At 32.9% G+C, this 26,833-nt stretch overlaps 1 protein-coding gene across 2 annotated transcripts in view; it reads left to right on the forward strand.

Moving 5' to 3' along the window:
• The window catches only part of Cfap44 (cilia and flagella associated protein 44), a 115,603-nt gene that overhangs the window by 61,268 nt on the left and 27,502 nt on the right, over positions 1 to 26,833 (forward strand). Inside the window, exons 16-25 of one of the 2 annotated variants that reach the window (XM_046425256.2) lie at positions 1,143 to 1,304; positions 2,321 to 2,551; positions 6,510 to 6,655; positions 7,577 to 7,847; positions 10,326 to 10,381; positions 10,570 to 10,732; positions 12,376 to 12,506; positions 21,029 to 21,225; positions 23,402 to 23,576; positions 25,686 to 25,863. In XM_046425256.2, the coding sequence (XP_046281212.1) occupies positions 1,143 to 1,304; positions 2,321 to 2,551; positions 6,510 to 6,655; positions 7,577 to 7,847; positions 10,326 to 10,381; positions 10,570 to 10,732; positions 12,376 to 12,506; positions 21,029 to 21,225; positions 23,402 to 23,576; positions 25,686 to 25,863 (1,710 nt within the window). Of the gene's footprint in view, positions 1 to 1,142; positions 1,305 to 2,320; positions 2,552 to 6,509; positions 6,656 to 7,576; positions 7,848 to 10,325; positions 10,382 to 10,569; positions 10,733 to 12,375; positions 12,507 to 21,028; positions 21,226 to 23,401; positions 23,577 to 25,685; positions 25,864 to 26,833 lie in introns of those variants that run through there. The other variant, XM_058572873.1, reaches the window with a different exon arrangement.

A 26,833-nucleotide genomic window follows, 5' to 3' on the forward strand; every position in this document is an offset into this window, starting at 1 on the left:
TAGAGGAAGAGCTGTCAAAGTAGTCTAAGAATTAATATGCCATCTATATACTCCAGATTATTTTTGGCACTTCTGATTATAATATTCTTCCCTTTGGGCTAATAGGTAATTCACTTAGAAAATATGTTATGGCCTCTGTACCAAATCTAAATCTAATTTTAACTATTAGTTTACTATTTAGTAATCACATAATAGTTAATAATTAGCTATTACATAATAATAAATAATTAGTTACCTAATAAGTATTAAGAACTAGACTTATTACTAATAACTACAAAAGGAAGGACTAAAGAATATTTTAAATATTGTTTATATAAGTATGAATTATATTTTTTGGTATATAATATTTTTGAATGATGTTTTAAGAAATTTGCCTAAACGTACAATAAAATTTATTAAAATTTCCAATAAAATTCTAGGAAAAGCAAAGTAATCTACGGACAAAAGAAGATCAGTTGTTTTCTGAAGAAGGTCAAAGTAGCAGTCTGGGAGGGCAGGAAAGACAGGGTGGGATAACAAATGTCAACAAAGAAACATCTGGAGGTAATGGATGGTCTTGTGATGTACGCTTATGTTAAAACTGATCAAATTGTACACTTTAAACATGTGTAATTTATTAAAGGTTATGAGATGTCCCCAAGAGCTCATGTGTGAGATAATGTAAACATGGTCAGTGGTGAAATGATTCGATTAGGAGAGTTGTAACCTAAGATTGATCCACTGATATGGATTAGCTGGGTGTAATTGTAGGCAGGTAGGTTGTGGCTAGAGGAGGTAGGTCACTGGGTTGCCTTTGGGTATATATTTTATAATAAGTGGATCTCTCTGCTTCTTGATTGCTTCATCCTGAGCTGCTTCCCTCTGCCACACCCTTCTGTCATGATTGATGTTTTGCCTCACTTGGACCCAGAGCTATGCAATCTGCTGACCAGGGACTGAACCTCAGAAACCATGAGCCAAAACTAAACTTTTCCTCTTCTAATTTTTCTTGTAGTCTTTTGGGACAAAAAATAATTTTTTTTTGTCACAGGGACAAAAATCTGATTAAAATATTGTATGTCAATTATACTTAAATAAAGCTGCTTTTAAAAAGAAAAGAAATTTCCTAAATGTGAATGGCATGTTTAATCTTTCTTTTTTAGCCTGACAGTACTTTATTGATTTTCTGTGAAAATGGTTATGTTCTTGAAGCTCCATGTCCAACCATTAAGGAAGAAGAAAAAGATCGTGATGTAGTTTCCTATGAAATCCATGATATGTGCTTAAAATGTTTCCATTTCACAAGTGTCAAATCTAAGATTCTGGTATGTGATATTGTTGAGGCATTATCTCCTAATATTTTCTCTCTCTTTAGGATATAAACTATCCTGTAAGAAATGTGTTTTGGGAATACCAAAAAAAAAAAAAAAAAAAAAAAACAAGACACAAACCACCCTGACCTTAAGGAGCTTATAATCTGGTAGGAAAGCAGCTATTAGAATGTAGTAGTGAATAAACACTAAAATTAAAGTAGTGTCTACTAGAAGGATCAAGAAAGAATTTTAAGGATAGAAGATACTGATGTCAGAGTGGGAGGAGTGGGAGGAGGTCAAAGATGGTTGCATGGAAGTGACCTTTAATACTTAGAAGATTGGAAGGATTCTGAAAAGTTGAAATGGAGAGAATGACATTCAAGATTTAGTGGGCGAACATCTTGATGGAAGGCAGAGTTGTGAGTGTTTTCAGGAGATGAAGAATGGACTGGTAAATGGAGGAATGCAGTTTGTGGAGGGATATAGTAGAAGTCTGTGACCAAAGAGCCTGGAGCCCCCTTAAATGCCAGCCAAGACATTTCAATTTAGACCACTGGGATCGTTGTGAGTGTTTGAGGAGAATATTGAAGTGATGAGATCCTATGAATTAGGAAGGTAAAACAGCGGAATGAACAAAATAAAGAGGTAAAAGACAGGAAAAGGAGGGACAGTAGTGTTGGGGTATTTTTCAATGACTAGTTGATAGACAACGAGAACCTAAATCACAGAGTTATTAAAGCTGGAAACAACTTTCCCCAGGGACTGTTTCAATCCATCTAGGTCCTGCATGGATAGTAACAGGCTCTGAGAGAAAACTATGTTTAAACCCTCTGTTAGGAGGAAATTACATAATAATTTCTATAAACCAACAATAGGGGTTAAAACAGAAATCCCACAATGATTATTATTTTTAAATGTTATTGTTTGTTACATCAGAGCTATGGGTTTTTCTAGAACCCTATCTTCCTTCTACTTTCTTCTCAATAGTATAAAGGAATGTTACAGTTGTTTCATGTCTCTTTTAAAAGAGATTAATAGAAATTGAAAAGAGAGAAAAGCAAAAGGAGTTGAAGGCAAAAGAAAGGGAAGAAAGGATAAAGAAGCTAATAGAAGAGATGGGAGAAGATGCAGAAAAAGAATTCCAGGAAGAGGAGGAAGAAGAGGAAGAGGAGCCACTGCCTGAAATCTTCATTCCACCCAACCCCTCTCCCATCCTTTGTGGCTTCTACTCTGGGCCAGGGAAGTTCTGGGTTTCCTTGGTGAGTAACAATGTAATAATTTTTACCCCCACCATACTCCAATCTAGTTTATAGTTAATATCACCAAAATTCTTACTTTCTTTTTCATATGTTAAGGTTTTATTTATTTATTGCTATTCAAGTTGTGAGATTTGACAAATGGATGTTAGCTACTTTTTAAATATTATCTTAACATCTCTTTTGTATGTCTGCTTTTAATATCTGCTATTTTCTGTGACAGGCATACATGTTTAAAGCAGGTCAAAGGGAAGAAGGATCAAGGATAGAAGGGCAAAGGGTTAAGGGGTTTTCTAGCTGAGTCTGTTGTTTCTTAGTTTTGCAAATAATAGGTTTCATGGCAGCACCAGCCAAGACTTTTGTTGACATCATATCACTTAGAAATATAGCTGTATGGCATATGGAACTGTAGGAATATGAACTTTTTCTATCTTTTTAAAATTTGTTGTAATCAGTTATACATAACTGTAGAATGCACTTTGACAAATCATACATAAATGGAGTATAATTTCTCATTTTTTCTGGTTGTACAGGATATAGAATCATACCAGTTTTGTAGTCATATGTGCACAGAGGGTAGTAATATCCATTTCATTCTATTGTCCTTCCTACTTCTATACCTACTTCCCTCCTTTCACTCCCCTCTACCTAATCCAAAGTAACTGTTTTTCTCTAAACCATACCCCCCTACATTGTGAATTAGCATCCACATATCAGAGAAAACATTGGGCCTTTGTTTTTTGGATTGACTTATTTCACTTTGAATGATATTCTCCAGGTCCATCCATTTACCTGAAAATGCCATAATTTCATTCTTCTTTAAGGCTAAGTAATATTCCATTGTGTATATAAAGAAAACATGCTACATTTTCTTTATCCATTTATCTGTTGAAGGGCACCTAAGATGGTTCTATAATTTAGCTTTTGTTAGTAAAACTGCTATAAACATTGATGTGGCTGCACTGTAGTATGCTGATTTTAAGTCCAATGGGTATAAACCGAGGAGTGGGATAATGGAGTCAAATGGTGGTTCCATTTCAAGTTTTCTGAGGAATCCATACTGCTTTCGATATAGGCTGTGCCAATTTGCAGATCCTCCAGCAATGTATGAGTGTGCCTTTTTCCCCCCACATCCTCGCCAAGATTTATTGTTGCTTGTATTCTTGGTAATTGCCATTCTGACTGGAGTAAGATGAAATTTTAGAGTAGTTTTGATTTACATTTCTCTAATTACTAGAGATGTTGGACATTTTTTTATATATTTTTTTATCAAATGTGTTTCTTCTTCTGTGAAGTGTCTGATCAGTTCCTTAGCCCATTTATTGATTGGGTTATTTATTTTTTCGGTGTTCAGTTTTTTGAGTTCTTTATATATTCTGAAGATTAATGCTCTGTCTGAGGTGAGTGTGGTGACCAGTGGGCCGCAGGTCAGCAGTGGATGGTTGTCTCGCAGAGAAATAGTATTTCCACTGCTTGAATCCCAGTCATGGAGTGACAGGGAATGCATCCTCTCTCTAGTCCACCGTCTTGTATCAGATCTTTCTATCATGCCCTGTCTTTTGAGGAAACTCAATATTGATTTCCATAGTGGTTGTACTAATTTACAATCCCACTAACAGTGTAAAAATGTTCCTTTTTCTCTATATCCTCTCCAGTGTTTATTATTGTTTGTGTTCTTGATGGCTGCCTTTTTGACTGATATGATATGAGATTGATTTACATTTCCTTAATTGCTAATGATGTTGAAAATTTTTTTCATATGTTTATTGACCATTTATATTTCTTCTTTGAGAAGTATCTGTTTAATTCATTTGCATATTTATTAATTGAATTTTCTTTCTTTTTGGGGGGGTGTTTTTTGATTTCTTTATATATTCTAGATATTAATCCTCTGTCAGAAGAATAACTAGCAAAGATTTTCTCCCATTTTGTAGGTCCTTTCTTTACATTCTCAATTGTTTCCTTTGCTATGCAGAAACTTTTTAATTTGATGACATCCCACTTATTAACTTGACATTATTTCCTGAGCTTTAGGGGTCCTATTAAGAAAGTCATCGCCTGTGTCTCTACTCTGGGTTATTTGGACTATACATTTTCTTTTAGGAGTTGCCTAGTTTCTGGTCTAATTCCTGGGTCTTTGCTCCTTTTTGAGTTGATTTTTATATAGGATGAGAGATAAGAGTCTAGTTTTATTCTTCTACAGATGAATAACCAGTTTTCTCAGTACCATTTGTTTAAAAGACAGTCTATTCTTCAATGTACATTTATAGCACCTTTGTCAAGGATCAGATGACTGTAGATGCATGGGTTTGTCTCTGTGTCTCCTATTCTGTACTAAGACTATTAGTCTTAGTTTTCTTCTTTAAGGCTATTTTGAATGGAATTGTTTTTTTGATTTATTTTTCAGTAGATTCATTTATAGGGGTAGGTAGAAAAAGATTAAAAGGTTGAGATACAATCATGTTTTTGCAAAATGTTAATATCATCACAGTTGCCTCCTCCAAAATGTCAATTACTGATTCATGTGAGCTATTAATACATGTTATTAATAGCAAAATAGAAAATACACACTAAAAGTTTCTAGGTAATATATTTCAAAACATTGTTTTCCTGTATATCACTTTAGTATATGCATAATTCCCCAAAATACTTCATGTATACCCTAGATTTTTAAATATATATTTTAAATATATATGTGTGTGTGTATATATATATATATATATATATATATGTTTTAGTTTTAAGTAAAATTTGATGTGACCCCAATCAAAAGAAGATATAAGGTGGAAAATGCAAACATAATCCCCCTTCTTCAAAGAAAAAGATATGAAAAAAGAAATACAAATCTCTGTTTAGAAAGGAAATTGATTTAAGAGGAACCGAGAAGTAAATTACTTAAAATTTGTGTATTCAGGTGCTGTGTTGTAAAATGTCTGCAATGTTAAGAAAGAAGAATTACAACCCAGCAAACAAAACAGAGTCTTAATTTGCTATCTAATCATTTCTTCAGTAAAGTCTGTCCAGGGATCAGTTAAAGCAATGATTCATTCTCTGCTCCTGACAACAATTATCATTTGAATCTAAAAATTTTGTAAATTTCTCTCCTGATTTCTTCTATCACCTTATTTGTCATTCAAAAGTATATTGTTCAGTCTCTATGTGTATACGTATTTTCTGTGTGGTTTTGTCATGTTGATTTCTAATTTCATTCCATTATGGTCTGATAAAATGTAAGGAATTATATTATTTTTATAAATATTACTAAGAGTTGTTTTGTGGTCTAAAATAGAGTCCCTTTTGGAGAATTTTTGTTGTTGTTGTTTTTGTTTTCATTATTCTTGGCTGAAGCAATCCAATCTGCCATTGCAAAAGTGAAAACTTAATTTGATTTTTAGAGGTCGTATTTTGTTACCATTTATTTCTTATGCATTTATTTTTCATAAAGATGTTCTGGCCATTAATTTACTTCTCTTGGTACGGAATCTTTGGTTCATATAGAAAAAGAAAGCAAATTAGAGTCGGAGCAATATAATCCATCCAGATGATCACTTGTCTTTTTATTATATGGATAGATTTTTCCTAAATAGCCCTTCCTGAAAAATTAAATGTTTGAAGTCACCCCAGACTGAATGCTAGCTATGAAAACAATGACCTGCAAAACCTGTTACAAAATATTACCTATTTCAAATAACACTTGAAGAAATAAAATGGAATTCAGTAGCTAGTCAGAGGTGAAATCTCTCTTGTATTGACTTCTAAGTGGGAATACATTACCATAAAGTATTTATTATTATAATTATATAGTTGTATATAAATGGATAATAGAGACATTTTATAGTAAATAAAACTACTCTGTAATCAAATATAGAAGTAAATGTTTAAAAATATCTATATTGCTTTTTAAATTTTGAAATATATGTTGTATCCAAATACCACCATCTATGTTATTTACCTTTCCCAGGGTGGCTATGATGCTGGTTTTCTATATCACTGTGAATTTCCCTTATGTGACAAAAGCAGCAATTTTGAAGAACAGAGAGATGAACCTTTTGATTTCCGTTTTCTTGAGGATACAGAAGAAAATCCCATCCAAACTATCATTTTCAGGTGAATAGAATGTCAAAAAGCTTTGAAAAATAATATCCTATTAGGGGGTCTATATTTTTGTATATCATGGATATTGTCAATTTTAAATATCCATCCAAATAAAGAGATGCTCAAACAATGTGTAGTTAAATAAATCAAGTGAATCAAAGCTAGTCCTGAAATTATATTAAAATTTTCCCTGTAGATATTCTGTCAGAATTTCTACTTATGACAATTGAGTTGCATGGATTTACCCTCTTTTACTTAGGAGAATGCTATAAACTGCATGGTCAGATAATTAAGGGTCAGAGTTTCAGTGATTCTGGAGAAATTACAAGATGAATCATTAGCTCTTTAGTAATTGAGAACTGAGAATATATCCCTATCATTTTTCTGAAAAACAGATGGACTAGCTCTAATTTTCAATTGACCTTTCCCCACTTTTCTTTGTATTAATTTATTAGGGCTCTGTAACAAAATGCCACATACTTGGTAGCCTGAACAACAGAAATTTATTTTTTCATAGTCTGGATACTAGAGTTCTAAGATCAAAGTATTAGTTGATTTGTTGGTTTCTCTTGAAGTCTCTTTTTTTGGTTTGCAAATATCTGCCTTTTGCTGTGTCCTCACTTGATATTGTGCACAATATCTCTAGTCTCTCTGTCTTAACCTTTTTTTCATATAAGTTTATCAGTCAGACTGGAATAGGGTCCATCCAAATGTTCTCATTTAACTTAATTACCTCTTTAAATGCCCCATTTCACAATATAGTTACATTCTGAGGTATCTGGGGCTAGGGCTTAAATATATGAATTTTAGTGATACACAATTCAGTTCATAACACCTTTGTTATTCAAATATAGACATTTGTCAATTAATTTAAAATTAAATATTACTTTTAGACTAATAGGAAAAATAATTTACTTTCCTTTTGACTCATAGCTTTAGCCAAACAATGATGTTTTGTGGAATGAGAAATGGAGCCATTAGAGTGTATATCCTAAATCAGAATGAGCCTTTACTAAGCAGTTTGGAAGACTACTGGCACTTCAGTATTCATGACAATGATTATGGATGTGTTAAAAGCATGGTAACTAGCTTTGATGATCGTTTCTTGATAACTGCTGGAGCAGATAATAATATCTTTGTTTTCACTATTTTTTCTGAACTTGAATTCCTGAAAATTGTCAAGGCCAAAGTGCCATCTCCCAAGGTATGTAACTAATTAAACAAAGAATTAATTAATAACAACAAACTTTATTCTAAGATAGTGATGTGAAATTGCTCATGTGCTTAAAAAATGAGAACAATTTAGACATACTAACTTTATTATCTAAACTTCCTACCATATTATAATTTTGACTTTCTGATGCTTCTATATTTATATTAATGGTGTTGAATTCCCCTTATTATAAAGTTATGTAGTGCTCAATATTCAAAAAGAATATGTTGACTTTTCTGTATCAATGACTTTTAAAATCACAGCTTCTTCTTTTTCAAAAATACACAATATTTTTCAGACATATATTTTGTTTTTCATTTATTCATTCATTCATCACATGGGTCTGTACAGGATGTACACCATAAAGTACGTTTTTTAAAAGAGGTTGAAAAATATTAATATCTTTCATTTTGGAATGTAATAATGTAGGTCTTGTTCAAAGATTCGCAACAAATTATTCTGTTCATAGGCAAAATAGATTGTTTGCTTTGTGATGAATTTTGAGGGTACACATCTCCAAATTATATCCTTTTGTCATGTCACAGAACCAGAATCTTTTGTTGTCAAAGTGGTGCCTTTGGATAAAGTCATTTAGAGACCATTAGAATTGTTCCTAAAGACTAAGGAGTTGTATCAGAAACATCACAGTTAAAATTCTTAAGAAAATGTTAACTTTCCATTTAACAGCCTATTTCAAAACAACACACAAAGAATGTAGGGAAGATAAGAGCAGTTAATTTTCATTTCTTTTAATAGCAGCAGAATTTGGAGTATGGGCCAATGGTTAAACAGGGTCCAGCTTCGAAAGAGGAATTATGCAGGGAAAGCATATAAACAAGAAGAAACAATTTTATTTTTGTACCTAATGTGAGCTCTCTCTATAGAAACCTATATTTTTTTGGATAGAAAAAAAATCATTCCACAATTTGAATAATAGTGTCCTCTTATTTGTGGATACAGTCAATATTTTTTACATCATTGAAGTTGACTCTGCTTTTAAGAAGGCAAAAATCAGGAAAAAATTAAAATAATTTTTTAAAAACCCACAATAATCAATTAAGCTCTGCAGAAGTTCTGAGGTTCTTACTTTAGGGCACTGAGAGTCCTTAAAAGTACAGATGCCTGAACCCCACCCAAGAAAAATTAAATTAACATCTCTAAAGGTGAAACCTAGGCATAAGTGTTTTATAAAATATCCTCCACTTCATTCGAATGTGCAGCCAAGTTTGAGAGCCTGTGGCATATATTTTGTAACTCTTGGAAACATCTTTGTTTAACTCAACTGTATTGTAAACAACTGTGACTAGGATACAGTTAGTAGTTGGCTGAGCATCAGGGTTAAATCTTGGCACATGGATGTTAGAGAACCAAGGGACTTAGCTCTTGGAGATAAAAAAAATAAAAATAAATTCAATATATTTATGTTTTGAATGAGTAAGTAATGATTGATTAGCCATCACTGGCTCTTACATTAGTCAAGTATATAACTTCACTTTTACTAAAGTCATAAACCTTGACTTCCATAGAAATATATAGGTGTATGTTTCATATATATAACTATTTTATGTTTACATTTCATATATATGAAGATTATAATAAAACAATTTGATCAAAATTTATTTCTTTATAAAGAACAACAGGAAAACAGACCATCTTCTATAAAAGAGAATAGAGAAAAAGTTCAGCTTTACTGAAGAAATGATTAGATAGCAAATTAAGACTCTGTTTTGTTTGCTGGGTTGTAATTCTTCTTTCTTAACATTGCAGACATTTTACAACACAGCACCTGAATACACAAATTTTAAGTAATTTACTTCTCGGTTCCTCTTAAATCAATTTCCTTTCTAAACAGAGATTTGTATTTCTTTTTTCATATCTTTTTCTTTGAAGAAGGGGGATTATGTTTGCATTTTCCACCTTATATCTTCTTTTGATTGGGGTCACATCAAATTTTACTTAAAACTAAAACATATATATATATATATATATATATATATATATACACACACACATATATATTTAAAATATATATTTAAAAATCTAGGGTATACATGAAGTATTTTGGGGAATTATGCATATACTAAAGTGATATACAGGAAAACAATGTTTTGAAATATATTACCTAGAAACTTTTAGTGTGTATTTTCTATTTTGCTATTAATAACATGTATTAATAGCTCACATGAATCAGTAATTGACATTTTGGAGGAGGCAACTGTGGTGATATTAACATTTTGCAAAAACATGATTGTATCTCAACCTTTTAATCTTTTTCTACCTACCCCTATAAATGATGCAGAAACAAATAAATTTAGTCAACACAATTTTTTCCATAGTTTGTTCTGTGTAAAACTACTTTTCAGACCTATACTTGTTAAAAATTAGCAGGTAAAAAACCTTCAATTTTCTTAGATATTTTGAGGGAAATATGCAATTTTAAAGGACTAACTTTTCCTCTTTTGCCTACAGTTTGGAATTGAAACACAGCCACCCACAGAAGATATTGAAGATCCCAAAGCCTACAGGTATGGGAATTTTTAATAAGTATTGCTTAGATAAGTGGTTTTTCTTTCTTTTTTCTTTTTTTACAAAACAGACCAAGATTGTACAGAAGTTGATCAAGCTGAGTAAATTTCCAAATTACTGAATACTGATTTTCTCTTCTGCTGTTTCTGTAGTCTAACATGCTATTCTTTTAAATTTCTATTCTCAGTATTGAGAATGCTAGGAAGAAAAGAGAACATGACAAGTTAATGAAAGAAATGGAAGAATTAAAAGCTGGGAAGAGAGAACAAATCCAAGCTTTGAGGAATACATTTTGGAAGTTAATAGAAATGAACAAAGAATTACCAGAGCATATGCAATTTAAAAGGACAGTAAGTCTAAGTAAAATCTTAATAACATGCAATTTCTGAATTGAGACTACTATTTTGCCAACTAGCTGGAACATAAAAATAATCATTATGCTTTCCTTTATCTGGCTGGTCAGTGTATTTGCAGCAACTCAACTATTGTAAAACTTGTTTGGTTTGGAAGCAGATAAGTCTCTTTATGTAACACAAAGTTTCTACTGAATATAGGTTCCTCACACATGTTTTATTTGTTTATTGATGGGTAACAAAATAAAATATAAATTCGGGTTTTGATTTGGCTATCAACCCTTATTGTACTTAGTCAAAATATCTGTTGGGTAGGTACATGCATATTTTGACTCTTTGTTGTTCCATTTCTATATATTTATCAGATATGTTGAGAAGATAGTACCTAGTTGATCCACAAAATTTCTAAAAGTTGTCTTAGTATAGTTGTAGCTATAAGGACAATCACAAAATTGTTTAAGCCAGTTTTAGTGTTTATTTTTCCTTTTGTGACTTACTGTAAGCCCCATGTGCCTGTTAGTGATAAATTTTTTTTGAGAGAGAGAGAGAGAGATTTAATATTATTTTTCAGTTTTCGGTTGACACAACATCTTTATTTTTTTATTTTTATGTGGTGCTGAGGATCAAACCCAGGGCCCCCACGCATGCCAGGCGAGCGGATTGCCGCTTGAGCCACATCCCCAGCCCGATTAAGTATTTTTTAAAAATATCTATTTTGTATTTCTTCCTAAACAGAATTACTGTTAAGAGTCTAATCAAGTTAAAAGCCAGAATTTATCATCTTGAATATATCTGTGGATTATCCAATTCTGTAATTCTAGAAGTACTTTGTGTATTTCACATGAAAAATGCTATGATGTCATGATGATTAGCTCATTATATTGACTAAAAAAGCCAATTCATAATAGTCAAAAGACCTTTATACTATTTTATTAAGAAAGAGGCTGATACTCCAGAGTATGAGCAATAAAGATAAAAAAAATTGAGGCAAGATATAAAGATAAAGAACAACTGTACCAAGTACTGTGGCAAAGCATTTTACAAATATCACTACTGAAAACACAAACACCTCTGGAAAGAATAATTACTACTCACAGTTTAGTGTGAATGCAGGCTCTGATATTTTTCTGGGAGTGAAGGTAATAAACATGATGCTCATAGGTATCCTTATGGGAGAAAGGCAACCGCTCAGTGAGCAACATCCAACAAGAATGTCAAGAAGACATCCATATGTGAGGGAATATTCAGCTGCCACCAGCTTCTATCCTGTGCAAAGCAGGTTATGCAACAGTACTTTCTTTGGGATGGTGAGAGTATTGTTTTAAATTTTGTATATTCTCCAAATATTATTAGCATTTATCACTTTTATTGTGGGGAAATATTTTAAGTATGTAATGTTGTTTCCATATTATTAATGATTTCTTCATGTATTATGAAATCTACTCCCCACCAAGATCAAAAGATCAAAAGTGAACTATTTCTGTTCTGGAATAAGAGTTTAGGATATTCTGGAGTTATGATGCAGTGTGAAATTGAAGACAAGACTAAAAATATGTAATTGTGTATAAGACAGAGGACTGATAACAATATATTGATTTAAAAAAAAAAACCTTTGTATAAACAAATGTACGTATTTGCAGGACTTTGATCTTGATTCCAAAATTCGGGCTGAAATTGACAGAAAAACTGTTCATAAAATTCACCAACTAGAAAAGGAATTAGCTTGGGAAAAGGAGAAGTATTATCTTGGCCTGAAGAAGGTACAGAATAGGTAAGATCTATATTTCCTATAAATTAAGGTGTTTTAGTGCATAAGTTTGAATAGTTTACAGTAGTGTCAGTGAAGTAGCAAGATAAAAGGTTTTCTGAAGTACCCACTGACTTCAATCTTAAGGACTACTCTTGTCACTAATATTGATATCTCCCTGATCTTTCTGCTTACTCCTTTCTAGTTAAATATGAGTTATTTGGTTAACAGTTGTACTTTAAAAAATTATATAAATACATATTTACTTCTGTTTGTGATAAATTATTTATTTTATGCCACATTAGCATAAGAGCACATATGCATTAAAAATTTTAAAATCAAACAGAATCAAAGGACTTCTAATAAAAGACAACAACCTCCTGCATAGTCTCATGCATCAACTCAACTTTCCAGAGGAAATTACTTTTTTGTCTTTTATTTTGATGTAATTTATACAGAGTATATAAATCTTAATCAAATGGCTTAATAATTTTTTTAAAAATATGAACACATGTATCCACTACTCAGATTAAGAAATAGAACATTTATACAAGTTTAGGAAGTTTCCTGGTGGCATTCTCTTTGTAAATACCTACCTTCCAAATTTAAATCTTTATTGCCATAGATTAGTTTTATCTGAGAACTTTATATAAATTAAATGTTGAACATGAATTCTTTTGCATCGGGTTTCTTTTATTCATATACTAAGATTATTCATATGTCTAAGATTATCCATGTTGTTGCACGTCACCATAGTTTATTCTTTTTCATTTTCTTGCAATATTCCATTATTTCAATTAATTTAAATAATTGTGGCTATGCCACAATTTAACCATTTATCATTGATAGCTTTTGGCTACTATAGATAATGCTGCTAAGAACATTTTGGTGCATGTTTTTTGGTGGACATCAGCACTTACTACTGTTGGTAATATATCCAGTTGTAGAACTGCTAGGCCATGGTTTTTATGAATATTTACTTTTTATTAAGTACTGCCAATTTCCCAATATAATTGAATCACTTTATACTTTGACCTCCCAAGTATAAAATATTCCAATTGATCCTCATTGTGTCAGTTTCTTAGAGCTTCCAACAAAGTATCATAAAATGGTTGCTTTAAATAAGTAACATTTATTGTTATTGTTCTGGAGGCCAGAAGTTGAAAATCAAGGTGTCTAGCAAGTTGGTTCTTTTTGAGGACTGGAAAGGAGAATCTGTTCCATGACTCTCTTTGAGGGTCTGGTGGTTTGCCAGCAGTCTTTGTTGTTCTTGACTTGAGTACTTCACTCCAAGTCCTCTTCTTTCACATAATGTTATCTCTGTGTCTTGTAATATAGCCTTACCTCTGCACATATCTCTGTGTCCAAATTTCCCTAATAAGGACATCAGTCATGCTGAAATAAGGTCCATGCTAATGGTCTCATTTTAAATGGATAACCTCTGTTAAGACCTTATTTTCAGATAAGGTCACATTCTCAGGTACTAGGAGTTAGGACTTGAACTTACCTTTTTAGGGATTCAGTTAAATTTCTAACATGCATGCTTGTCATCAGTGGGGATTGTCAGATGTTTAAATTCCAGCCATTCTTTAGTAGTATCTCATGTGATTTAAGTTTACATTTGTTTCCCTGGTAAGTGATAATTTTCACCCTCTTTTCATATATTTACTAATCATTGGTATATTCTCTATGTTAGGTTTTTGTTCAAGTCTTTCGTTCATTTTAAAAATTGGATGTAGGAGCTATTTATATATTATGGATTTGGTATTTGGTTATCTCTATCTGTATTTATATATGAGCAATAGGTATGTGTGTGTGTGTGTGTGTGTGTGTGTGTATATATATATATATATATATATATATATATATATAAAATACATATGTGTGTGTGCTTATGTAAGATATTTTGATCTAGTCTGTGGCATGTTTCTTTACTCCTAATGGAGTCTTTTGTTGAATGAAAGTTTTTAAATTAAGTTTAGTTTATTGGCCTTTTTCTTTCAAGGTTAATGCTTTTGTGTTGTATATAAGAAAACTTTGCCTATTCCCAATTCATGAAATAATTCTCCTATATTTTCTGCTATAAGCTCTATTGTTTGCCATTACTCATCTTGAATAATTTTTGTAGGTAGTATGAGATATGATCCAATGTCGTTTGTTTCTCTGTCAATGTCGAATTAACTTATTATTATTTGCTGAAAGAACACACTTTCCTCACAGGATTGTGGTGATGCTTTTTCATAAACATGGGTCTGTTTCTGCATTCTTCATTAAATTTCACTGGCCTCTCTCTCTATCTTTGTGCTGGTATCACCCTGTTTTAAATCTTCATGTCTAGTATGGTGAATCTTTCAGCCTTGCTCTTCATCTCCAAGATTGTTTACATTCATTGCTTGTTAATAACTTGCCAACTTTCACAAAAACCCTTCTAAGATTTTGATTGGAATTACATGAAATCTACAGATGTATGTAGGAATAACAGACATTTAAAAACAAATATTGATAGAGGACTCAGAGACAAACCCACATAACTACAGTTATCTTATATTAGACAAAGGCACCAAAAACATACAATGGGGAAAAGATAGCTCTTCAACAAATGGTGCTAGGAAAACTGGAGATCCATATGCTACAAAATGAAATTAAACCCCTATGTCTCACCATGCACAAAACTCAAATCAAAAGGGATCAAGGACCTAGGCATTAAGTCAGAGACCCTGCGCCTAATAGAAGAAAAAGTAGGCCCAAATCTCTGACATGTTGGATTAGGCCCCAACTTTCTTAATAAGACTCCTTTAGCACAAGAATTAAAATCAAGAATCAATAAATGGAATGGATTCAAACCAAAAAGCTTCTTCTCAGCAAAAGAAACAATCAGTGAAGTGAATAGAGAGCCTACATTTTGGGAGCAAATCTTTAGCACACGCATATTAGATAGAGCACTAATCTCTAGGATATATAAAGAACAACACAAAGACAAAGACAAAACAAATAACCCAATCAATAAATGGGCCAAGGAAGTGAATAGACACTTCTCAGAAGAGGATATACAATCAATCAACAAATGTATGAAAAAATGTTCAACTTCGCTAGCAATTAGAGAAATGCAAATCAAAACTACTCTAAGATTTCATCTCACTCCAGTCAGAATGGCAGCTATCAAGAATACAAACAACAATAAGTGCTGGCGAGGATATAGGGGAAAAGGCACACTCATACACTGCTGGTGGGACTGCAAATTGGTGCAGCCAATATAGAAAGCAGTATGGAGATTCCTTGGAAAACTTGGAATGGAACCACCATTTGACCCAGCTATCCCATTCCTTGGTTTATACCCCAAAGACTTTAAAAACAGCATACTGTAATGACACAGCCATATCAATGTTTATAGCTGTACAATTCACAATAGCTAAACTATGGAACCAACTTAGATGCTCTTCAGTGGATTAATGGATAAAGAAAATGTGATATTATATATATATATATATATATATATATATATATATATATACATATATATATATATACATATATATATATATATATATATATATTTTTTTTTTTTTTACACACACACACACAATGGAATACTATCCAGCACATTAAAAGAGAATAAAATCATGGCATTTGCAGGTAAATGGATGGAGTTGGAGAATATAATGCTAAGTGAAGTTAGCCAATCCCAAAAATCCAAATGCCGAATGTTTTGTCTGATATAAAGAGGCTGATTCATAGTGGGGTTTCAGGGGAGGAGCATGGGTGGATTAGATGTACTCTAGATAGAGCAAGGGGAGGGAGGGGAAGGGAGGGAGCATGGGGGTAGGAAAGATGGTGGAATGAGATGGAAATTATTACCCTAAGTACATGTATGAAGACACGAATGGTGTGACTCTAGTTTGTGTATAACAGAGATATGAAAATTTGTGCTCTATAGGTGTAATATGAATTGTAATGCATTCTGCTGTCATACAAAACAAATTAGAATAAAAAAAGAAAAAACAAAATATTGAATTTTCAGCCCATAAACATGATATATCTTGAAAAGAGCCACTTTTAATATTTCCTCTAGTTTTTCTATTTCATCTTTTATATCATTTCTTACATCAGTTATATCATTATGACTATCTTATCATCATTCTTATTGACTTCCTGGTATAATAGGTGAAATTTTTGTTCACTTTAACATTTCCATTCTTTTTTCTGCCTTCATGATTATATAGAGTATATCATAATAATTGATTCAGTGTCCTAATCTGTTAGATCATTAGTGTCATTACTGGGGCTATTTCTGCTGACTAATACATTTCTGTTCATTTTGAGTCAGCTTTTTCTGCTTTTTTGCTTGCCTGATAAGTTTTGGTTAAATGCTAGACACTGTGAATTGTACTTTGTGGGTGCTAGATATTTTTACATAATTTTAAGTAATTTTGAGCTTAATTCTAGGTGTCAGTTAAATTACTTGAAAATAGCTGGATTTTTTTTAAAGCCTTCTTTTAATCTTGGTTTGGTGGGATCAGGGCAGTTGTTAGTCTAGGGCTAATTCTTCCCTACTACTCTTCTGAGTACTCTACCCTAGGACCCATGTAGTATCAAGATTGTGAGGACCCAAGCTGTTTCAACCTGTGTGGAGTCTGGGGATTATTCTGCCTGTTCCTTTTTTGGTGTTTCTTTCCCTGGCTTCAGGTAGATGCCTTCTCATCTTTAGGTAAATACTCACCAGCACTTACCTAAAGAGGGGAAGGGAGTCCTCAGATCTTCAGAACTCTCTCAGATGTGCATCTATTTCCTTTCTGGTACATTGTCCAGTGAATTATAACACTCATTGCCTGACATCAAATCCTTGAATATTTGAATTTCTGGATAATATTTGAATCCCCAAATTATAATCAGATTGCTGTCTGCTTAGAAATGAATGTGGATAAAAAGTTTCTCTCAGAAAGAACCTCAACATTGTAGCATGTTTATTCTTAGTAAATATTCATCATATATTTATAAAAATGTGTGTGGAGGGGGGGGGTAAGTATGAATCTTAACCCACAATTTAGGTATGTAAGTAGTGGAGCTATTCTTTATTTTATTTATATTAATTTAAATTTGACTCTGGGCTCTTATTCTACCAAGAAGACAGGAAAGTCAGTCTTGATACTCCTGAGGGTGCTATACCATCCTGCTTACTTCTTTGTGTTCTTTGAATCAATGGTTCTGTGCTCCGCTGGAGCGGACTATCTTTGTTAGGGCCAGAATCCCCCCAGCTTGCATCAAACACACACACAGCACATACAGCTACCATTGTGAGGCCTTGCCATCTCTCCAGATGCTATCTGAAGGAGGGCACAAGTATCCACAGTGCCAAGATGCAAGTTGCCCATTCTCCTAATCAGAAGGAGCCTTGTCCTCCCTGCCATACTTGTTCTCAAATACATTTTTAGCTATTTTCCTTCCCTGGTCTATGTACTCTCCATTCACCATAGCATCATGTTTTTGGTGGACATATGGAAGGAAGGAAATAATAAATACCTAACTCTTTAATTAGAATGTGGGGAGGGGATAAAATTTGCCACCACATAACTCTGGGTATTATCAGTGTTTTTACCTTTACCAATCTAATAGGCCAAACATGGTAACTCTTGTTTGAATAAGTTGAAGTTTTTTTTTTTATTATTGGTAATGCTCACATTTCTTCTCATGTTTATAGTTAATTTATACTTATTCTTTTGAGAATTAACTGCTTAGATTCCTTGTTCATTTTTCTTTGCGTCCTGTTTATTTTCTATGCTGTATTGTAGGTATTTGACTTTTATCATACATATGGTAAATGCTTTCTCCTACTCTGCCATTTGCTTTGAACTTTGTTCAGATTTTTCTGTGAAGAAGTTTTCATTTTGATGTATTCAAAATTATATATATTTTCCTTCATGTTATCTGAGTCTCATAGGAAAGCCAAATTTAAAAAGTAAAACTCTAATAGGTGAAAGTTAAAGGGAATATGTCTTAAAGAGATGAGAAAGATACTATGCTATGAAAAGAAAGAGAATTAAAGAGAAAAGAAAGTAGTTTAAAAGGGAAAAATAGAATTAAAAGGATTGAGTCATAAAAATAGTTAAGAAAAGCAAACAAACTAAGACTAATAAATTCTAAAATTAAAAATGTGTGAGGGTACAGGGGTGATAGTGAACCAGTGCCCCCAAAATAATAATTTAACTGATGAGAAATTATTTGAAATTTTTTTAAAAAAATTGACAGTTGAAGGATAAATCTCAAATCTCTGTGGGCTATAAGAGAAGGGTAAACTATAAAGTAGTATGAATTTCTAAGTGTGATTTTTTTTTGGTGGGGGGAAAATAAGGATTGAAGCCAGGGCCACTTATAACCACTGAGCCACATCCCCACCCTTTTTAATTTTTTTATTTTGAAACAGGGTCTTGCTAAGTTGCTTAAGGCCTGGCTAAGTTGCTGAACCTGGCTTTGAACTTGTGGTCCTCCTGACTTAGCCTCCTAAGTTGCTGGGATTACAGGTGTACACCACCTCACCCAGCACTTGATGATTTTTATAGAGGCAAGAGTGGAATCTGATAGTTTGGGGGTTTCATGAAACGCCCTTGAAATGGAAAGCTGATGGACAAAGTAAGAGTGGGGAGGCTTACCCTTGTATTCAGTTTCCTAACATCTGCTCCCCTCATAGTTACTATATACAAATAAATCACATTATCACAAGTATATGAACATATCCATATCCATATATCATATAATTTAAGACAACAAAATATGTTTAGATGCCTTAGTAAGGTGGACTTTCTTAACTCTCTTGAAAATGAGTGTTAAAAAATTATTTGGATTCAGGAGCCCCCCACACATATTTGTATATTTTATATATATTTATATTTATTTGTATATCCATATAAATGCATATGAAAACAACATGTACCTATTATATTTAATAACCTATTTTATATAATACATAGGGAGGTAGATTACATTTCCTCAGAGTTTGATATGATCTATTATCCATTAAACTGCAGTCTGCTTACAAAATTTTCATTTATTCACATATTAGCAAAACAATGGCATTATATTAATGATGACTTGTTTAATATTTTCATTAGAAATAATTCCCCCTTCCTTCCCTTCCTTTATTCCCTCCTTTTTTGGCAGGGAGTGGGGGTGATGGGGATTGAGGCCAGGATCTTACTTAGGCTAAGTAAATACTCTATTACTGAGCTATACTCCTAGTTCTCTACTTGCTCTTTATGAAGTCCAATCCAATTTCCATTACATCTTGATAGTATATGCATGGTTAAAGTTTGAGTCTAACCCAGATAGTTTGCAACTGCTAAAAGAAAACAAGGTTAACACTCTAATATATAATTGGAGGTGACGACTTTCTCAGTAGGACTCCTAAAGTTCAGGAACTAAAACCAATAATTAATAAGTGAGAAGGTATCAAATTAAAATGCTTCTGCACAACAAAGGAAACAATAGTGTGAAGAGAAAGTACAGATTAGCAGCTACTATTCTGACAGAGGACTAATATCCAGAACACATGAAGAAATTAAAACAACTTACCACTAAAAATCCAAATAACCCAATCAATAAATGGGAAAATGGACTAATCAAACACTTCTCAAAAGAAATATAAATGCCCCCCCCCCAAAAAAAAAAACAAAAGGAAAAAATGTTCACTATCTTAGCAATGAGGGAAATGCAAATCAAAACTACCCTGAAATTTTTATCTCATTGCAGTTAGAATGGCAGTCATCAAGAATACAAATAAGAAATTTGGTGAGGATGTGGGGGAATAAATGGAACTTGCATTCTATTGTTGGAATTGTAAATTGGTACAACCATTATGGAAATCAATATGGAGATTCCTCAAAAGACTAGGAATGGAACCTATTGGATCCAGCTAGCTGCCACTCTTTGGTATTTATCCAAAAGAATTAAAGTCAGCATACTAGGAGGATGCATGCATACCTCTGTTTACAGAGGCATAATTTAAAATAGTCAAGTTATAGAACCAGCCTAGGTCCTCATCAACAGTTGGATCAATAAAGAAAATGTGGTATATATACACAATGGAGTTTTATGCAGCTACAAAGAAAAATGAAAGTCATTTGGAGAAAAAGGGATGGAACTTGAGAGCATTATGTTAAGTGAAATAAGCCAGACTCCGAAAGATTATATGCTTCTCTCGTATGTGGAAAGTAGAGAAAATAAAGGAAAAGATAAAGCGGGGAGGTCTCATGAAAATAAAAGAGAGACCAGTAGAGTAGAAGAAGGAGATAGGGAGAGAGGGTGGATGTTGAGGAAAAGGAAGGTACTGGAGAATGAAATTGACCAAGTTATGTTATATGCATGTACAAATATGTCACAGTGAATTCCACTATTATGTATAATTATAATGTACCAATAAAATTCATTAATTTTTTTTTTAGTCCAGCACAATACAATGGATTATAAGAATAGTATTTTGTGATCTTCTTTTATTACTTAATCATGCAGAATGATTAAAATGGTCACTATTGCAAACACTTGTTTTGTTTTTTCAGATTTCGTGATCCACTGGAAAATGACACTATTGTGGTTTATGCTATACAAACTGACCACAAGATATCCTCCTATAGGCTGGTAAAGCCCTCTAAGTATTCCAAACACAAACGAGCAAGTCAATCAGAGAGAAGAATGAGTAAACTGGACAGATTTGAAAAAGAGGGATCTGGAAAAAGGGATAGCCAGAGAGAAACAGGTAGCCTAAATGACAAGAAGGCTTTTAAATCATTATTTATTAAAATTTGGAAAGTGAATTATCTTTTCATGAGAAGAAACTTTGAACCTTCTTTGGTGGCTTGAACTCAATTTGTTATTCGTCCCCTTCTCTCAGGATAATCTCTTTAGGAATAAGTTGTCAAGGGAGAGAGAGTTGTGTGGTATGATTGAGAATGAGATGTCACAGTTTTCCAACAATGCTCCATGCTTACCTTCTTTTTTGATGCAGTCTCTAAAGAAAACTCACCCTGGTCATGTGACTGACAGGGTGTGAGACTACTGGATGCTACAGAACTATTCTCCAATCTAGAATTTTCCCATATGGCTAGTTTTTAGACAGTGTCTCTTTCCGTATTCCTTGGCCCCATTTTTCTTCATTGAATAATCTGTAATCTTTTTTCTTGCCCAGGATGAATTCTGAAACCATTATCCTGGTATTTTAATCTTTTTTTTTATTACTATATAGTTTCCCATAGTACCTTATCATGCTGTTCAACTTAACCTGTTTAACTTACTGTCCAGCTTGCTATTCCTTAATTATTCCTGATATGTTTATATCCAGGCTCCTACTGAGTGACCTCTGACCCCTCTTCTGTCTGAATTCTACCAGTTCTTGGGGATCTAGCTAGACTTAACGTATTTGTTATAAAGCCTTTCCACAATCACCCAGGCCACATTAAACCTTTCTTTTTCCCTATTACCATATATTTGACATATGAAATATAAAGTAGTAACTAACTATATTTTTTATTTTTATCTAAAGCATATTTTTTATCTAACTTAAACACAATAATTTTCAAGAAACACTTGTTAAAGCTGATCATGTTTAACTTCCAGATTTGGTTCTCTTTCTGACTAGTTTTTAAATCGACTTTTCTAGCCCCCACCATTATATCACCAACACTCCTTCCAAGCTTCTAAACATCTGTCAGTGGCCCATCATTACTCATTTTTCTAATTGCTTGATTTGTGTTTTATCTTGCCAAATTTTAAATAAAGTCCTTAAGAGCAATAATTGTGTCTTTTATCTCTTTACATCAGTATTTCACAGTAAAGATAATATCTAACTTACGATGGTTCCACATCTAATTTTTCAACTCTATGATTGTGTAAAAGTGTACCCATACAACCATTCTGTTTTTCACCTTCAGTGTAGTGGTTAATAAATTACAAAAGATATTCAACACCTTATTATAAGGTAGACTTTTTTTTGGGTAATTTGTGTCTGACTGCATGCTAATATAAGTGTTCTCAGTCTGTTGAAGGTAGGTAGACTTGTCTAAGTTATGATGTTGTGTAAGAAAGGTGTATTAAATGCATTTTTGACTTAATAATTTTCAGTTTACAGTGAGAATTATTAAGTAAAAAATGATAATCAGGATATATATCATCATAGGTCAAAGAGCATTTGTGCTTATGGAGTTAAATTCATGGTAGTTGCTCAATAAATACTTTGATTTAAAAAGCCAGTATATTCTCTGAATTTTAAAATTTTTTTGGTACTTATAAATGTTTATTTGATGAATGAAAAGAAATATAGATGACCCCTATCAAGTCAGCTTGAGGAGACATTCATTGCAACTGCTTATGCTCGTATCAGTGGTTTGCTGATGTCTCACTCCAGCTGAAATCACCTAGACCAGGTATGAAGGAACTCACACACAGCAATGGCTACCATAGTGGCTAATAATGGCAGGCCATTGGAAGACCAGGAAAACAGTAAAGCTCATGTACTTCACCAGCTGAAATATTCAGAGTGAAAGTCAACAGGCTCTGTCTTCAGGAGATTGCTTGACTTTCAAAGCATGATGCTTATACTACCTTATACACTACCAACAGCTCTGATGTGGGAAAGAAAGGAACCTGAACTAGAATTCTTTAGGATTCCTCTGCTATTCTGAATTGTTCCTTTCATCTTGGGAAAGAGAAAACTGTACCTGAAGACCACAATAGAGATGAAATGTGCCTTCCTATATTGAAGTAGTAGTTTCAGTCTTTAGACAGAAATTTTATTTTTGTTTATGTACCAGGAGAAAAACTAAAGAAGCAGGAAACAGAAGCCACTTCCCTCACTAAACATATATAAAGGTCCATCTTTGAAAGTTTTGTTTTCTGTTTCAAAAAGACTGAAAAAAAAATGTTGATTATTTTTACAGGTGGAAGTATTAGCATGCAAGAAGAATCAATGATAGAAAAAGGGAAGAAATTTCGACCTAAAACCCTAAGTGAAATTATGATACAAAATCAAATCGAGAAAACTAGAAAACTCATACAACAAGCGGAAAGAGCCCAACAAAAGATCCAACAGCGGAAAAAAGAATGGGAGGAACTGTGAGTTTTTACCTAAGCCCTTATCCTTTTAATATGTAAGCCCCAAAATATATCTTAAAAGATCTTTATACTTATTGACATTGCCATTATTTAAATTAAGAAATGAAAAAAATAAAACTAGAGGAGATAGTAAAGACAGTTCAACTAGATCTTTTAAAGTAGTGATACTTCTTGTTGGAACTTCCATGATCCTTAGAGTTTCAGTCCGAGGGATTCCATTTTGCTAATATAGTGATTGATTTGAATATTTGTGATCTTCTATAGTTACATATGAATCATAGGAAAATTTTTTCTATTTCAGTAAAAAAATGCCATCAAAGGAATTATATTGAATCTGTAAATCACTTTTGGTAATAAGGATTTTTAACTGTAGATCACTTTTGGTAATAATGACATTTATTAAGTTTTCTGATTTGTGAATACAGGATATTTTTCCATTTGTATTTGTTTTATAGCTTCCCAATAATTTTACATTTCCAACTACCTGTTCCGTGTTTCACATTACCCATGTACTATGTAGATAAATATCCATCCAAAAACTTAAGGGAGCCTTGTATTGATTTCTGAAGATATTCCTTTATATAACTCTGATATTTTTTTCCATGAGTTCTAATCCTTGGGTCTTTTGATCTCTGTCTCCTCAATTAGTGAGGTCAATAGGTTATATTTGGGTAGTAGGATCCTGACTCTACTTCACAGTCTAGTAATTTCCTCCATGCAGAAAAAAAAAAAGTGATAGTATTACTTCACTTCTCCTCTCTAGGAATTGTAGTTTTATATTGTCTGTATGCAATGTCTCCTGCCTATGTTGAACATAGTTGTTCCATGTATTTTTTTGTTCAATTCTCTAATTTTTTAGATCATGAAGGTAATTGTGGGCCTGTTTTCTAACATAGCTAGAAGCAGAAGTACCTCTTTTTTTTCTCTTCTCTCCTTCCCTCTATTTCTTTATCCTTTCCTTCATTACAAATAATAATTCTTCTTTTTATTTCAGATATACACAATGAATGATTGTCAATTGATACAAAAGGCAGTATAGATTTCCTTTGCTATTTTTTGTTTTTGTTTTCCTAAAAGGCTTTCTCCTAAAGCAGATTGTTGACTGCAAACTGTACATTTTTGTGTTAACTGATACACTTCAATTTAAAGAATTGGAGTCTCCTAATTAAGGATCTTCCAAGGGAATGTTACCTGTACCCATAGATGTCTTAGAACTTCCCTGAGACTTTGGTTCCTATAGAGAGCAATTCTTCCATTTTTGTATTGGTATAAATGTTGCTTGTATGTGGGAAAGTTGGGAGGGCCCAGCTGGTTCAGGAACCCCTTTTCAAATCTTTAATTGATTTTGCTAGATATATCTACCATTCCATTCTACTCTTCACACCTGCTTTTTTTTTGTTCTTGGAGTCTCTTAGGTACTCTACAAAGAAAATCATATTCAATTATTTTATAGCCTTCTCCTACAGGTATTCTGAGCTATATTTTGCTCTGGTCTGATTTATTCATTCATACAATTTCATCTTCTTTCTGTCTTACAGAAATATATCAATACCACTGATTTGCCCATTTTTTAAAAATCCCATTCTCAGCTTTCATAATGATTCACTACTTTTTATACTGTCATTTCCATGGGATTTGGGGAGAGAAGAAGAGGCAAATATATATGCTCATGTTATCATCTTGAACTAGATGACTTTTGTTGACATTTTTGTGACAATCATTTGTGTAATAAAAAAATCTCATTGACTTTTTTGGTGATTTTTTAAAACTACCCAATTTACAAAGCTTAATTTATATTAAGAGAATATATAGCAATTTTAAGTGTGAATTACTTAGACGTGAACCAAAGCCTGACAGTGATTTGTATTATTTCAATACACTGTAGTGATTGGTTTTTATTTATTTAATTGTGTATTATTTTTTTCTTGGAGTTCTTAAAAAAATAGTCATTAGTTTAAAAAAATACTTGGAACCTTACACAAACGTGACAATACAGGCTCAAAATTGTTCTTTTGCTTCATGATTGACTTTAAAAATGTACCTTGTTAAAAGTAGATAAATTAGAGTTTACTATTGTATTTGTGTCTGAGTTACCTTTTTTTCTAATAGTTATAAGAGTAAACCTGATCATGACTATGAAGATCCCAAAGATGTTCAAGCCATTAAAGAAGCCCAAGTGTATATGGGAGATTTCAATCTGAAGACAGCTGCAGACTACAAGATACCTGAACACATGAGAATAAATGCTGCCAAAAAGGAAGAGGAATTGGGACAACTTGTTTCTATGGTACTTACCCACAGATAAAGCACTCTGTGTTTTTAATTGAATTCTGATAAAAACCACCCATTTTTTCACCTGGTCCATAAGGAAATATAACCATAGAAATTTAAAACTAGAAAATACTTTCATGGATATCTAGAATGTCTTCTTTTCATAAATGAGTCCCAGAGAGGACAACAGATTTTGGCTATCATCATTATTGTCAGTTAATATGGCAGAACCAGCCTTCACATCAATTATATATCTCAATACCAGTTTCATGGGTGAAAGCACTTTACTACTTTGTAGACTTTGAACTTCCAACATTCAAACAAATCTTTATTGGACTTAGTTTTTGACTGCCATAGAACTACAAAGGACTTGGGGGAAAAGTCATTGTTCAGTCTTTCTCTACATGACTTCCACCCTTTCATAGGCAACTCAAACTAACCAATGAATGTATTCCTTTTTTTGTCTGCATTCTTCCGAACCTCTTCTAATCATCCTTCATAGTTTACATCTGAAATGTCCCCCTAAAGCTCAAATGCTGAAGGCTTAATTTTCAAATGGTGATACTACTGGGAAGTGAGGCTGGTCACTGGAGGGATGCCTTCAAAGGGTGTATTTTGTCTCTGTCCTTTACTTCTCTCTGCCACTAGGTGAGCAACTTTGCTCTATCACATTGTAATGCCAGATTCGTGGGACCCCAATAGACTTCCAGGAGCCGAATCCAACACAATCACACAAGAGTCTTTATTGCAAGCTTGAGCCTGGACTCACAACCGTTTCTGAAGCAGCGGTCCCAGGGAGTGAGTCCCGGTCCTTTGTTCAGTGAGATTTTATAGGTTTTTGGAGGATACTCTATGCATCACAACATCACACAGCAAATCATTTCACACAGGAAAATCAAACAACAACTCTTAACATTGATTAGCACATTTACTGGCGGGAACAAGTTGGGTAGGAGTGATTGGTTAGTACAAGAGGGGGATTTGTT

This window comes from Marmota monax, unplaced genomic scaffold (genome assembly GCF_021218885.2).
Source record: "Marmota monax isolate L192 unplaced genomic scaffold, Marmota_monax_Labrador192_F-V1.1 WCK01_AAM20220418_F8-fsc00119, whole genome shotgun sequence".
NCBI classification, from domain to species: Eukaryota; Metazoa; Chordata; class Mammalia; order Rodentia; family Sciuridae; genus Marmota; species Marmota monax.